The sequence below is a fragment of the Culex pipiens genome, chromosome 1 (assembly GCF_016801865.2).
Source record: "Culex pipiens pallens isolate TS chromosome 1, TS_CPP_V2, whole genome shotgun sequence".
Lineage (NCBI taxonomy): Eukaryota > Metazoa > Arthropoda > Insecta > Diptera > Culicidae > Culex > Culex pipiens.
In genome coordinates, this window is record NC_068937.1 from 3,238,654 (window position 1) to 3,255,092 (window position 16,439).

The following is a 16,439-nucleotide window of genomic DNA, read 5'->3' on the forward strand; positions in this document are numbered from 1 at the left end:
ATATCAGAAAATTTTGGTAAATCTCAAAATTTTTAAAAATCTTGTACTTTTTGAAAATCTTTTTATTTTTAAAAAGCATAAAAATTTTGAAATCTTGAAATTGTTGAAAATCTTTTAAAACTTTAATTTTTAAAAATCTTTAACTTTTTGAAAATCTTAAATTTTTTAAAAATCTTAAAATATTCAAAAATCTTTAAAATTTGAATTTGAAAAATCTAGATTTATTTTTAAATCTTAAAATTTAAGAAAATCTTTACAAAAAATTAAAATCCTGAAAAAAAAGTTCTTTTGAAATATACTGAAAAAAATTCATAACTTAAAAAATTTGAAGTGTTGAATTAATTATAAAAAAAAATATTTTAGAAGTATTAAAAATGTTGAAGAAATCCTTGAAAATCAAAAAATGATAAAAAGGGACTTAAAATTAAAAAATAGCCTTAGATCATAAAAAATCTTAAACATCTTAAAATATTGATCTTTTTTCTAATTCAAATCAAAACATTTTTTTATGAAATGCAGTTTGTTTTTTTAATTTAAAAATATAAAAAAAATGAGAATCCTTAAAATATTTTTTTTATATTAAATGTTCGCAAAAATATTTGAAAAAAATTATAAAAATCTAAAATGCTTGAAAAAGTATGATAATTTTCAAAAAAAAATTTTTTTTGAAATGTTGGAAAAACTTGACTTTCTAATCAAGCAAATCTTTAAAACCTCGAATATTTTAAAAATGTAAAAAAAAAATCGTATAGTTTAAAAGTTTTTAAAGCCTTGAAAATCTTTAAAACTGAACTATTGAAATGCAGTTTGTTTTGAAAATCTTAAAAGTGAATAATATTAAAAACTTAGAAATCTAAAAAAATGTTTTTTTTTTTTAATTTTGGATTCCTCAAAAATATTAAAAAGTCAATGTTACCTTGAAAAAAAATTTTTTTTTTATACAATTTTTTTAAATCTTAATAAGTTAAAAAAATCCTGATTTTTATTAATTTTTAAAACATCGAGAAATTTGAAAAAACTGGAAAACTATAAAAACTCGGAAATTTATTAAAATTGAAAATTTAACAAAATTTCAACCCTTGAAAATCTTAACGCTTAAATATATTATAGAATAACTTAAATAAAAAAAATGAAGAAAAGGCTTAGACATCTTGAAATTTGTAAAATTCTTGAAAATTTTGAAAATCTTAAAAATTCAAAATTCTTTACATTGTAAAAATATTACAAAGAAATTTCCAATATTTTTTTTTAATTTTTGCATAATTTCTAAAGACTATTAAAATCCAACTTTTTTTTTGAAAATTTAGAAAAAGAATAAAACTTTCAAAACTTACTATTTCGAAATCCGATCAATGTTCTCGTACAGGAAGTTGAACGCAATGTCGTTTCCGACGTAATTTTTCGCCACCGACTGGAAGGCCCGAGCACCGTCCTGTTTCAAAATTCCCGACGACGGATCCAGCGTCATGTTGAGGTATCTGAAAATTGAAAATTAATTACAAACAAATATTCCACAAGGAGTTTCAAAGTCCAACTCACTTGGACAACAACCACGGCTTCACCGTACACCCGAGCGCACTCAGAATCAGCTCCTTCTCGGACGCCGAGTCCGTCTCCTTGTACCGCTTGTACGCAAAGTTCCACTCCGGGACGCCTCCGTCTCGCAGCGAGGTGCAGTAGATGACTTGTTTAAGATTTGGTGGGATCTGATTGTCCCGGAAGTCGGTCATCCACCGGCGGTAGAGCGTTTGCGCCCGCACCGAACACTTGTCGATGCCGAACTTGCAGGCCAGGCCGACGATCCGCTCGCGGTGCATCATCTGGAGGTGGTCGTCTTCGGGCCGGTCTTCGAATCCGAGCTGCTCGAAGGATTTTCGCAGGATCGATCGCATGACGGCGAGGAAGGCTTCGTAGACCGGTTCGCGGGACATCATGTCGTTGAGGTAGTTGAGGCCACGGGTGAGGGAGGACCAGGCGGGGATGTCCTGGGGGTATTGGGAGACTAGGATGATCAGGGTTAGGGGGATGTCGTACTGGATGAACTCGGCCCGGGCTAGGTTGAAGGCGTCGTCGACCAGTTGGGATCGCGTCACTGGGGGAAGGTTGGGGAAGTTGTTGGTGAGCTTCTTCCAGGAGGCGTAGTCGTAGTTGACGCGGTAATAGCCGGTACGATCAACGTTCAGGTAGACGTAGTCGTCACGATCAGCCTCGATCTCCATCTCGATCGTGCGGTTTTCGAAGCTCAACCAGCGAACCTCAACGGGTTCTTTCGACTCTTTGGTAGACTCGGTGACCACCGTGATCGGAACGTACCACCTCGTCTCGTCAGCCGCGTCCTTCGTCGGCAGCATGTACCTCTCCTGGGTGATCCTGATCGTACGCTCGCCAACCCTCTCAGCCGTGATCACCGGATAGCCCGGCTGCAGCGTCCACGTGTCCATGATCTCCTTCACATCCAAACTCTCCGGCAACGTCCCGTACTCGTGCCCGTACGCCGTCAAGATCTCCCACAAATCCTCCTGCTCAGCATTGTCGTACTGATACTTCTCCAAATACCTCGTAATCCCCGCCTTGAACGCGTCCCCACCCAAGAAACTGTTCATCATCCGGATGATCGACGCCCCCTTCGAGTAGGAAATCGGATCAAAAATCCTCCGAATATCCGACGCGTGATCAACCGGAAACGAAATCGGATGCGAACTCTTGTCCGAGTCCTTCTCGAACGCCTTCTGCAGCTCGTTCTGGATAAACGTCTCAAACACCCGCCACTTCTTCTCCGCAAAGTTCAAACACTCGTAGCTCATGTAGGTCGCAAAGCCCTCCTTTAGCCAAAGGTCGTTCCACCACCGCGGAGTTACCAAATTTCCGAACCACTGATGAGCCAGCTCGTGAGCGACCACGAGGGCAACCCGCTCCGTATGCTTCGCTGACGAGCTCTTGTTGTTGTCCTCCGGAACCAGGAAGGCAGATTCGCTGAAAGGGAAAGTGAAGTTCAATAATAACCTTGGAAAAGCAAAAAAAAACTTATTCAGAGTAATTATTACTCATACACGTTTTACTCAACACGCAAAAACGTGGAAAAAGACATAAAATTAGAGGGGGAAACTGCGCGTCGCGTGTTTGAGGATAATTTATATTTTATGTCCTGAAAATAAGAAGGGGGAGAAAACTCCCCCCCTTCCGTTCAGACAAACATGTTGCAAGAGTGGTCGCCGACAAACAGTAGCGTTTCGTGCGACGGGGTCAAGAGGTCAAATCGAATATTTGTTTATTGTTAGTTGTTAAGTGAAATCTAAATGAAATTCATATTTCCAGAAAATAGTACCTTCTTCAAATAAATCTAATTTTTTTGCTCAGAAAACAGAAACGGAAAGGGAAAACCATGATTAAATTTCATGACAAAAAAAAAAACAGAAATGTCAAACCAAACAAAAATTTAAAAATTAAAAACGATTAAAAACTAAATCACTAATAAATTCACTATTATTTTTTATTCTAAAATATTTAAATCAACATCAAAAATTGAAAAAAAAATAAAAAAATTAAAAAACAAAATAATAAAAAAATCACCAAAAACAGTTGAATTACCAAATAAAATTTCAAAAATATCCACTGCTTTGGAAACTTAGAAATTCAGAATATAAAAATAAAAAAAATACATCAATTTTAAAGTTTAAATTTTTGAGCATATAAAAATACTAAAATTTAAAAAATCTAAAATTTTCATATAAAATTGTTTAAAAATTCATGATTTGTGAATCTTTGATTTAAAAAATAAAAGTTCATTGTCATCAATTTCTAAAATTTAGAATTTTGAAATTCCTGAATTTTGAAATTACTGAATTTTTTAGTTTTGTAATTCGAATTTGAAAATCCTTTTATTTTGAATCAAGTATAATTCCAAAATTTTATTTTTATGTGATTTTTTCAATATAAAATTTCTAAAATTTTAAAATACCTAGAATTGTATAATTAAAAATTTAGAAACTTTTAAAATCCAAAATTATATAAATTCTCAGGTTTCATGATTTTACACTTTCAAGAGTTAAAAAAAATCAAACAACAAAATTCAAATAAAAATTAATTTTGAAATTTTATAACTAAAAAACTAAAAATCAGTAATCCTGAAATTTGAAATCTCAAAAATCCTGACATTAATTTCTGCACAAATAAATACAAAAAAATCCAAAGAAAATTTAAGTTTTTTAAAACTTAAATTATCAAGAATGTACAAATTTTTAATACAGAATTAAAAAAAAACTTGAACTTATTATGAATAAAAAAAAAATCTGGAATCCCAAAACTTCGAATTAAAAACGACAGAAATTTATTGAATTTTTGATTATGATTTTTTTTAAATCTTTTGTTTTTGTTTTCTTTTTATAGAAAAAAATTGCTTTTTTCTATATTCTTAAAAATTGAAATTCAGTGACTCAAAAAATTTTGAAATTGGAAAAAAACAAGTCAAAAATCACTAATTCAAAAGTATCAAAATCATAAATTTAAGGGAATCAAAACATAAAATTTCAAAAATTCTAAGGATCGATAATTCTAAAATTAAAAAAAAAAATCACCGATTCAGAAACTAAGAAATTTGAAAATACAAAAAATTAAAAATTTGACAATTCAGAATTTCTAAAATTCACAATCTGTCAATTTCAGAATTAAAGATTTTTGAACCTTGAATTTAAAATAAAAATAAAAATTAAGTATGATGATTTTTATTTATTTTTTTTCCTAGTTTCAATATTATCGATTTTTTTTCAATATTAACTTGTATTTTGAATTATTGTTTCCAATATGAAAATATGAAAATTTTAAAAAAAATAGAACAACAAAATTTAAAAAAATCTTTGATATGGAATTAAAAAAAAAATCAAAATATGCAATTTCACAAATACATTTTAGAACAAAATAAAAATAACCTCTAAAATAAAATTAATTAGTATTTTCAAAAATTAAAGATACATGCGTTATTCCAAAAAATCTGTATTTTGATATTTAATAAATTTAAAATAAAAAAAAAATCGGGAATCCATCAATTTAGATATAAATTGAGAAGCTTATTTCGGAATCAAAAATTACCAATATTTTAAATTATTATATTTTTTTTTTAATATGAAAAAATTAAAACGCGGGATTTGAAATAGTCTTAAATGGAAATTATATAATTTAAAATTGAAAAAAAGTAACTCAAATTTTCAATAATTAATGAATTTAAAAACATAAGAATAAGTGGAATTTACAATTTAGAATTTCATTAAAATTTAAATTTTGAATGTTTAGAATTTTTGCAACTGTTGATTTTATTATTGTTCTCCGAATTTCTAAGTTTCCTAATCAGAGATTAGTTTAATTTCAGAATTCTTATTTTTTAATTTTATATTTTTTAATTTCTAAAAATATAGAATTTGGAAATTTATCATGATTTAATAATACAAATAATTCTAAAATTTAAAGGTTTCAGAATTTTAAAATTGAAAAAAAATCAAAAGTCCATTTTTTTAAGTTTAAGAAATCATTAAATAGTAATTAAAAAAATCAAGTTTTAGAAGAGTTTAATAATGTAGAAAATCCAAATGTAAAAAAATACAAAATTCTAAATTTTTAAAACTCATATTTTCAAGAAAAAAATCATGTATCAAAAATGTAGTTTGAAAATACGGATATTTAAACATTTCAAAATACAAATATTTGCCAGTTAAAAATAAAAATTTAAAAATTTTCTATGTTATTTAAAACTTTAAGAATTAAAGCATTTATAATTTTAAAAATGTCAAATTTAAAAAAAGTGAATTGTTAAAAATGGTAATGGAACAATTTAAAAATTCAACAATAAAAAATCGAAAATAAATCATTTAGATACTCATAAAATCAAAAATACAAATATTAACAAAAAATCTTGATTTTGAAAATTCAAAATTTCAAGCATTAAGAAACATATAAATTATTGAATTAAAATTCAGGAGATTAAGAATTTAAGGATTAGGAAAATTAGGAATTTAAGTAAAAAAGAATTAACGCTACTGTTTCCTCGCCACCACCATAATCCCTCATAAACCTCCCCTCCCTACCTCCCCATCCCCCACACTCACCGGAACGTAATCAGCCCCCAGTTCTCCATCGCGCTAAAGCCAAAGTCCGGCACCGCGACCATATCGATTTTCTTCATGTTGAACTTCAAATCAAAGTACCGCTCCAAGTAGGGCAAAATCCGGATCGTCAACCGCTGCACGTAACTCGTCATCCGACCCACTTCCGGCCTGCTCCAGATGTTAATCTGCGGCGTGAAGCCCTCCGACCGCTGAACCAGCTGCAAATCCGAAATGACAAACGCCACCAAGTACGTACTCATCCGCGGCGTCGTCTCGAAGTCCTCCCTCAAAAACCCGGACCGCACCACCGACGTCCGGATCACCTCCGTGTTCGAAAGCACGCTCTGCTTGGCCGCCGGATGGACCAACGAAATCTCGAAGGTCGCCTTCATGTCCGGACTGTCGAAGCAGGGGAACGCACGGCGGGCGTCGATTGGCGAAAATTGCGTGCTCGCGAACCAGCTTTTGTCCTCGGTGGAACCTTCCTCCAGGAAGAAACCCTTGTAGAAGCCCTGCAGCGTGTCACTGAGGCGGCTTTCGAACTCCAGCAGCAGGGTTAGATTGAGGAGATTTTCACCTTCGTCGCGTTCCTTGATTCGGAAGTGGTACGACAGGTTGTTGCGGCCGTAGTAGGCGTCGTACGCGATGTCCTGGCCGTCGGCGTCGAGGACTGAAGAAAAAGAAATTAATTGATTAGATCCGAGTAGGCGAGTGGATGGTTACTTCGAAATTACCTTGGGAAGTGAGGATTTCAATTTGGTTGATGTCCAGAATGATTGGAAGGAGTTTCTGGCTGTAGGACAGATCCCTCTGGATGTTGATTATTACGGTGCCGTTGTTGATTGACCGGTCAAAGTTGGGTTCGATTACTAGCCTGGAAATAATTTAAAAAAAAGGAAATTATAGAACAATGTTTTAAACCGCATGACATTTTTTTAAATTTTTATATGGTTCTAAAAATGTTACCAAAACTTGTTAAAATTGTTCAAATCGTTTAAATTTTTGTATTACCCGTTTTTTTTTTCAAAATCATATTTTTGATAAATCAAATCATAATTCAAAACGCCCCAAATATCATTACATTATAAAAAGTATTCCTGAAATATTTAAATCTAAAGATTAATCCCTATATTTAATAAAACGTATTAAAAAAATACATTATTTTTTTTATTCCTGATATTTTTATTTTTAACATTTTTTTTGGGAAAGAAAGAGGTTGAGAAGAGGGTTCGCTCATCAAAAAAGAGCAAAAAGAGGATTTTTTCAGCACGAGTCGTACATTTATCCAACTAGGTTCACCGAGTTGGATAAATACGAAGAGTGCTGAAAAAAATCAAGTTTTGCAACGAGTTCCATGCAACATTTTTTGCAATTCCAAAAAAACACACACTGAGTGAAATTTTATGTCAAATTTTAATGTATTTTGTCAATAAATCGTTTAAATCAAAAAATGTTGAAAAGTGTTACTTTTTGAAACAAGTGCTGAAAAGTTCAACTTTTCAGCACCCATTTGAGTGCTGAAAAGTAGAACTTTTCAGCATTTATTTTGAAAAGTGTTGCTATTCGATTCTGTTATTTTTGGTACAGAAAAGTAGGCTATTTCGTCGGTCAAGAATGACAGGAAAAGTAAATAGTTTCACGACGGAATTGCAAAATGGCTATTTTGAAGCGTGAAGTATTGTTTTCAAAAGGACCGAGGGTCTTTATTTGTTTGTATAAGCCCTTTTTTACCATGCCGTTTTTTATCCTACACAAGGGGACAATTTTGACAAATTGGGCATTAGCCTTGAAATATTTCGAACAATTTTGATCCTCAATAACAAATTTAATTACACAATTTCCACAATTCCAACAAATTCATCGAATTATGTTTTCACATTAAAAATTTAATATGTTTCCATTATGGAACGGATTTTTCAAAATAACAGCTCTTTTGAGGGGCTCGTTCTTTTTTGTTCCACCTCTAGTAAAATGCAATTTTTCAGCGTTGATAATCATATTTGGGTAATTCTCCGCCAACTCACACAGCAGTTGCCCCGACCCCTCTTCGATTTGCGTGAAACTTTGTCCTAAGGGGTAACTTTTGTCCCTGATCACGAATCCGAGGTCCGTTTTTTGATATCTCGTGACGGAGGGGCGGTACGAACCCTTCCATTTTTGAACATGCGAAAAAAGAGGTGTTTTTCAATAATTTGCAGCCTGAAACGGTGATGAGATAGAAATTTGGTGTCAAAGGGACTTTTATGTAAAATTAGACGCCCGATTTGATGGCGTACTCAGAATTCCGAAAAAACGTATTTTTCATCGAAAAAAACACTAAAAAAGTTTTAAAAATTCTCCCATTTTCCGTTACTCGACTGTAAAAAATTTTGGAACATGTCATTTTATGGGAAATTTAATGTACTTTTCGAATCTACATTGTCCCAGAAGGGTCATTTTTTCATTTAGAACAAAATTTTTCATTTTAAAATTTCGTGTTTTTTCTAACTTTGCAGGGTTATTTTTTAGAGTGTAACAATGTTCTACAAAGTTGTAGAGCAGACAATTACAAAATTTTTGATATATATACATAAGGGTTTTGCTTATAAACATCACAAGTTATCACGATTTTACGAAAAAAAGTTTTAAAAAAGTTGGTCGTCATCGATCATGGCCGTTCATGGTCACCCGCGACAGACACGGACGACGAAACAAAGAGAAACGCAAAAAGTAACTTTTTCAAAACTTTTTTTCGTAAAATCGCGATAACTTGTGATGTTTATAAGCAAACCCCTTATGTCTATATATCAAAATTTTTGTAATTGTCTGCTCTACAACTTTGTAGAACATTGTTACACTCTAAAAAACAACCCTGCAAAGTTAGAAAAAACACGAAATTTTAAAATAAAAAATTTTGTTCTAAATGAAAAAATGACCCTTCTGGGACAATGTAGATTCGAAAAGTACATTAAATTTCCCATAAAATGACATGTTCCAAAATTTTTTACAGTCGAGTAACGGAAAATGGGAGAATTTTTAAAACTTTTTTAGTGTTTTTTTCGATGAAAAATACGTTTTTTCGGAATTCTGAGTACGCCATCAAATCGGGCGTCTAATTTTACATAAAAGTCCCTTTGACACCAAATTTCTATCTCATCACCGTTTCAGGCTGCAAATTATTGAAAAACACCTCTTTTTTCGCATGTTCAAAAATGGAAGGGGTCGTACCGCCCCTCCGTCACGAGATATCAAAAAACGGACCTCGAATTCGTGATCAGGGACAAAAGTTACCCCTTAGGACAAAGTTTCACGCAAATCGAAGAGGGGTCGGGGCAACTTTTCCCGATTTCGTGTGAGTTGGTAGAGAATTACCCATTTGGCATCTATGGGCTGGCTAAAAAAATATTTTGAATTTTTATGAAATTCCGATGTACAGTACCGCAAAAACTTTGTCGCAAAAAAAAAGTTTAATATTTACTATGATATTTTGGAAGCTTATGGTTGCAAAACAACTGGGCTAGTACACAGCATTTTCAAACACTTTTTCTTATTCAAATGTAATTTAATTGTGTATACCTATTTTATTTAAATAAATAATACTAATAAAGTTAACTATTATAAATACATTGTATAACGGTTATTTATGCAATTTGAAACCGAGTAATGACTTTTGAACCTTTCTACAAATTAAATATTTAGGACCACAGGTCGGAAAAAGACATTAAACTTAGGCCATTGCATTTTTTTAAAATGTTTATGACTCTCGACTTTTAACACATCACAAGTTTTCAAAATATCAAAGTATTGGGGATTTTTTTCTGCCGAATATTTTTTGCTGCGGATCGAAATATTTTTTATTGAAAAGAGCAAAAATTTTCAAACAAATATTAAAACAAGAAAAACGAAGTTGACTTTATAGCTGTCGGCCACCATTGCTAGTACCAACCACTAGTGTCTTCCTTTTTTATCTACAAGGACTTCGCCGCCCTGGGCTCCTAAGTGTATGAAAGTATGGCACGGATCGACGGCGCCGAATACCCATATTTACACAAAGAATTTTAGAGCACCCGCCGCGGGATTCGAACCGGCGACCTCTGGATTGTGAGTCCAGTGCGCGGGCGGGACACAAGAGCACTATTTAAAAAAAATCTAAAAAACTGAGATTTTTTTTTCCAAAAAAGTTACTTTAAATTTGCTATATCTTCAAAACACTTCATAAAAATTTCACTAAAGTACCTTACAAATTGAAAACCTTCCTACTTCAAAATACATTACGTGGCTTAAAAAATGAAGTATTTTTCCCCCTTTTCTGGGTTTCACTATTTTTTCAAAAAAAAAAAAAAATTAATCGAAGATTTTTAACACTTTTTCAGATTTTTCAGGAAAGATGGCAGTTTATAAAAAAAACAAAGGTAACGGTTTTTTGGAAATATATTTTCTGGGACAGAAACTGACTTTAAAAATCAGCTCAATTTTTTCCTATGCCATGTCATAAAATAGATCATTATGTTTAATGCTTCAAATATTTGAATTTTTGTATGGACATATTTGTATGACAAATTATATGGACAAACTGATGATGCAAAATGGCTTCTTTGGACGAACGGAATGCACCCAAAAAGTTTTATCTGGTTTAATAATAACAAAAACAATATTTGAAAAAGACTTTGTTCGCAGAGAATTGTTCAGTTTAAGTTAAATATTGAAATTGGTTTTAAAATTTAGATCAAAATAAAAATTCCGGAAATCTAAATACAAAAAAATGGGGGTTTCTATACCAATTTTCATATAAAAATTGATTGAAATTTTGTGAGTTTTTTCTTTGCGGCCAAAAAAGGCATCCAAAAACCTAATGCTGTTTTGATTTTTCCATACAACGACGAGTCGGTCTAGTTCTGTTCATGTAGTATAATTTGTATCTATGTGTTGCGATACTAGCTTGCAAGGAACTATTTTCGGGAACAAATAGTTTTTCTCTGTTAATAGTCAAAATCGTTAGAAATGTTTGATTTTAAAACATGATTCCAGAAAATTCTCAAATCTCATCAACAATAATGTTGTGTGTGCTTCACATGCTTTTCACCAATACGAGTCTCCTTGCTGCACAAACACAGTATGGCGGGGCCTACTTTGATGTTTGGTGACATGGTAACTTGGTTGTGCCCTACTTGCATTCCGTCATAAAATTCGGCATATCTTTAGTAGTTTATTGCAACTGTAGTGAGTAGTTGTTTGTATGGCTGGGATAGGTTATGTATCAAACTTGAAAAAAAAAAAAATGTTTGGTTCAAGAAAAGTTTTGCTTACAAACATGGCAGGATCTAGGACAGTTTCCAAGTATCTCGAAAAGTTGGTGATGATTTTCGGGAATTTTTAATTTTGCAACTCCGAAGAGGAGTTTTTTTCTAGGAAATCTTGTCAAAACTTTTTGCAAATTTAAACATGGAAAATCGCATTGCGATAATAGATTTTGACGTAGGACTACGCGTATGTTTTGATAAACATTTACCACATTTTTTTGTTTGCTCAACAAATTACGCACACAAAAAATTCGAGAGCCACGTGGACCGTGGCCGTGTTTGCGCGTGCGCACTTACTTGAACTGATCAAATATCAGTTGTGAATGTGAGGACGCAAAATAAAAGATAAGATAAAACACCTTCTTCGCACTACCTGGTTGGGGTGGAAAATACCTCTGTTTAATTACTATAGTCAAGGTTTCCCCAAAAGCCTCTAAAGAGCAAACACTTGTGAACTACTTGAATTGGAATTTTCTGTTAGTTTTTCCCTTCTCCCTCGCCAATCAATTAATGCAAATATCATGTTGGACTGCGCGCGCATAACTCAGACAAGTGAGCCAGAGCAAAACTCACATAATCCATCACATTCAATTAGTGAGCGGCACTTGCTGCAGCACTCAAAAGTGCATTCGATCGTGCTTCGGCACTGTATGTGATGTCATGTCGTGTAATGTATTTGTTCAAAGGAGAGGGAACGCTGTTTATTATAAATTTCCCTCGAGCAGATCGAAACGGGGCGGCTTAACCCCAAGTGACGTAAACACCGACCGATTAAACCACTTATTAAAACAGAGGGAAATTTGTCTTGAAAATTATTTAGAAGTAGTTTACGCGTGCCATCGCCACCGAAGCTGAAGAGAAGCTATTTTTAACGACCTTTTTTATGTTACAAAGTGCATCAGATGAGCGATGATGAAATGCATCGGGCTCCCTCACAACTGAGTTGCAATGTGTCTTCAATTGTGTTTACTCTTCAATTGAATGGCTGTGGTGGCGCCAGCTTGACTGTAATCACGTGGCCGGTTTGTTGATGTTTGTTTTTGTTTCTTGTTGTACTTCCGTGAGGTGCATTTTAAATGTTTTTATGATTTTTGTTTACTTGGTTTAGATTTCATTTTTAAAGAAATAAAATCTGTCTTAAAAAAAATGACTTAACAAAAATTAACTAAGTCAATCAACAAGTGTTGAAAAATGTACACCAGATTGTATAACGCAACCACCCTTAAAATGACCTACCATAATTAAGTAGTAAAAATTTGAGCGATTTTATGACAAAACGCAACCAGGGCATGATCTAGTTACTGTTTCATCAAAGCAGACCGCTGAGAATGCTGGAGGGTGAAACTCTCGAGGAATCCGAGAAATCTCCGGCTCCAGATTGCTTGGATTGGATTTTGACAGTAAAACATGGATTTGGAAACAGTTTTATTTGGGTTTCGGTCAGATTTCGATTGCTCTGAAAGATTATCATATTAGCTGTGTTTCTTTTCATGATAATGTTAGATTTTTCAATGTTTTCCACTTTGGCCAGTCCATACATTTTTCTGAGCTTTAAAAAAGTTCAAATCCCATTTCACCTTTATCAATTTCTTTTACACTCCAGACTCGATTATCCGAAGCCTCGATTATCCGAAGGTTTGTATGGGACTTCGGATAATCGAATCACGAACAAAAAATTTTTCTTTTCGTTTATTCTTTTTCTTGTTTTAAACATCAAATTCGAGTTCTGCGACCCCATTTTAGTCTTATTAAATTATTAAAATGCATTTTTTATAATATTTCGTCACCGCCATATTGGCCGCCATCTTGGATTTAAAAAATGTAAATGTAAGCGTAGTTTAGGGGTCATACTTAAGCTCGACAATAAAAATAAGACAGCGAAAAAAAAAAAAATGTTTTTCGTGATTCGATTATCCGAAGTGAAATTTTTCCGAGGCCTTCGGATAATCGAGTCTGGACTGTATTTGGACTATGTATTAAGGTGGTATTCCATTATGAGAAACTTTGGTTTCAAACTAGACAAGGCACGAGCAATTCTTCACCGAAACCGGAAATGCATTTTATTTACATTTTTTATTATTATTTTATCTGTTGATTTTTGAAGTTTTTTTTTATTTTTAAGAAGTATGGACAAAAATTCCCCTCGCATTTTTTTTAATTGTGTTTTTTGAAAAAAATCCAATCGAAAAATGTGTCCAAAAATTAACTTTTTTGCGTTACATAATAAAAAAACGGTGCACTTTATAAAAAAATCTGTGAAGTACTTTCGACTGAAAATTTGATTTTACATTAAATAGAAGTAAAACAAAAATAAAACCAAAAAATTCTGAGAACTGCTCACACATCTTTGACAAAACAGTTTTGAATAAAATTGTAAAAAATAATACTCCAGTTTAAAAACTAAAATACCAAAAAATCATTTAAAATTTAAAAAATAAATAAATTTTTTGTTATTTTCTAAAAAAATATTGCATTCAAATATTCATATCTCAAGAAAGGGTTGCCAATTTTTTAATACTCATCAAATAGATGATTCAAAAGCATAGCAAAATATTGACAAAAAGACTATTCCGATTGTATTTTAAACCAAATTCATAAGGCTTTAAAAAGTAAGTTTTTCCCTATACGAGACGATATTTCATGGCCAGGGGGTTGCCAGATCTTCAATGTTTAAGGCCATATTATTTAATTTTGTTTAAATTAAACTAGTAACTAATTTTTAGAGATTTTTTATTATTAGTTTCTTTAGAGTTTTTTTTAAATTGTTATTTTGTTCAAAACAATTTACATCTTTGAGAAAAAAAAGTAAAAAAAAAATTTCTATGAGCTTTGCAAACTGCTAATATTTCTTTTTGTCAATAAAACAGTTTTGTAATAAAATCGATAAATTTCATATCCAATCAATGTTTGTCCCACTCAAAACAAAGCTCAAAAGCTGGGCAATAAAGATAAGAAGATAACATTGTTCCACTATCACTTCCATGACCTAACCGTTATTTTCCGTACTCGAAACGATAACTCTTGCGTTTTTTTATGAGACAGAAAATTGTGTTGGCTTCCAAGGTTGATATATCTAAATTTTAAAGAAAAAATTGAAAAAAAATGTTCCCTTAAAAAAAAATCTTTTACAAAAATCTCAAAACTCTATTAATTGTTCTATTTTAACCCCATTTTATCGCACCACCTCCCCTTCAAACACCATATCTAACATGCCCTTCATTCCAGTTGATTGACTTTTGCTATCATAAAGCACACATCAACGGTCCAGAATCCACGCAATTACGCAACTCTGCCCTGCAGGGGAACCCTTCGTCCACCCCGTCTTCTTGTAACAAAGTAGGAAGTCCAAGCAAATTTATTTAATCTTCCCCGCCTTATCTTGATGAGAACTCGACTTCTTTTGCCTGCGCGGCAGCAGCACTGGGAAAATTAAATGAGTTTCATAATTACATAACTTGCTCCTTTGTCTGAACGCCGCCCGATGTCGGAACGTCCCCCAGATTCAATAAACTGGGCGGATTTAATGCTCTGGAAGCGTAAAGTTTCCTGATGGAATGCACAGGCGTTCCTTTGCGAAAATAAAATTAAAATCGAGTGTTGAAAGACATAAGTTCAAAGTGACGATTTGTTTCAGTGTTGTGGTTTTGTATGAAACTACACTGAAACAAGTTGCCACTTTGATTTTATGACGTTCGCTCAATTATTAAAATTTAATTTTTTCATCAAATCCGCATCAAATTGGGGACGACTATCCACAATCCAGACCAACTGGCATGGCAGGAACGCGCTCGACAACATGTGAAGCGTAAGATATTGATCATAAAAAAGTCTGCCACCCTGGCGGTCGCCACCTCGCCGGAACGACGCGATCCGGCGAGGTGAAACATGGCACCAATTTGGAAGATTGAATGGAGGGGGGTTGTCTAGCCATAGAACTTGTGATAAAGAGCGAGTGATTGTCATCTTGAGGTGGAGCTGTCAAAATGATAACGAAATGTTGAGTAATTTGGCAACACGGAAATTGAAAAAATACTGTTTTTTAATGTTTGTGAAACGCTTTTTGAAGTTTAAGTTCCGCTACTCTCCGCTGCTTGCGCTGCAATCACTGAAGAATACTAGCCTACTTTATGATTTGCTTTTTTCAAATAAAATTTTGTTGGACGAATTAAATTTATGTTTTTTTTTCAAACAAAAAAAAAAATCAAATCAAATTGAAAAAATGTAACGTCTTCAACTCCGTCTATGACCCAGCATAGTTTTATTGGACGTGAGGCCACCCTCCCAGTCGCTCCAATTTACAAATTAGAGGCGTTTAATCAAAACTCTGTCCGGGGCGTTACGAAGCTGCAAGTATTTATAGCTTCCGTAATAAAAAAAAGAAGAAGAAAAAACCATATCTAATAGAGGAAGGGCAAATCAATCCGATTTGTAACGAATTCTCGACAGACATTAACCATTCACAAATCGGTTTTTTATTCACTTTCTTAGTTCTCCTCTCATCATGTTCAGCTTGAGCTTAGTCGCAGACGCGTTTGTAGGTGTTTATCTCGAGAACCCATAACTCAAACACACATCACACGTGTGCGCGATGCATCGTAAATGAGCACATAATTTGTATGCTTTTTATGCAGATTTCGCCAGAACACACCAGATCCGAGACAAATTTCCGGAGGATGTCACGTTTATTGTTTGTGTGTGTTGTTGTGCAAAAACAAAACATCGAGATTTGTGCAACAAAAATGTAAATTACAAATCGGCCTTTATGCTAATAATAGTCCCGCGGGAACATTGCTCAACGAAAACAACAGCGCAGCTAGTGTAGCAACTAATTGGAAATTGCTAAACCAAATTGTATAAAGAAACTAGAAAATTGAGGTAAAATTAGCTCACACAAGTCTTTTAATGCACTCACAAGGATCACACAAGTCTTTTAATGCACTCACAAGGATCACACAAGTCTCTTAACGCACTCACAAGGATCACACAAGTCTTTTAATGCACTCACAAGGATCACACAAGTCTTTTAATGCACTCACAAGGATCACACAAGTCTAAAAATGCACTC

At 33.2% G+C, this 16,439-nt stretch overlaps 1 protein-coding gene across 3 annotated transcripts in view; it reads right to left on the minus strand.

The window, feature by feature from the left end:
• The window catches only part of LOC120432217 (aminopeptidase N), a 72,490-nt gene that overhangs the window by 2,812 nt on the left and 53,239 nt on the right, over positions 1-16,439 (minus strand). For all 3 annotated transcript variants that reach the window (XM_039597382.2, XM_039597384.2, XM_039597383.2), the window contains 4 exons: positions 6,830-6,969; positions 6,096-6,765; positions 1,540-2,973; positions 1,335-1,478 (listed from right to left, as the gene is read on the minus strand). In XM_039597382.2, the coding sequence (XP_039453316.1) occupies positions 1,335-1,478; positions 1,540-2,973; positions 6,096-6,765; positions 6,830-6,969 (2,388 nt within the window). The remainder of the gene's footprint in view (positions 1-1,334; positions 1,479-1,539; positions 2,974-6,095; positions 6,766-6,829; positions 6,970-16,439) is intronic.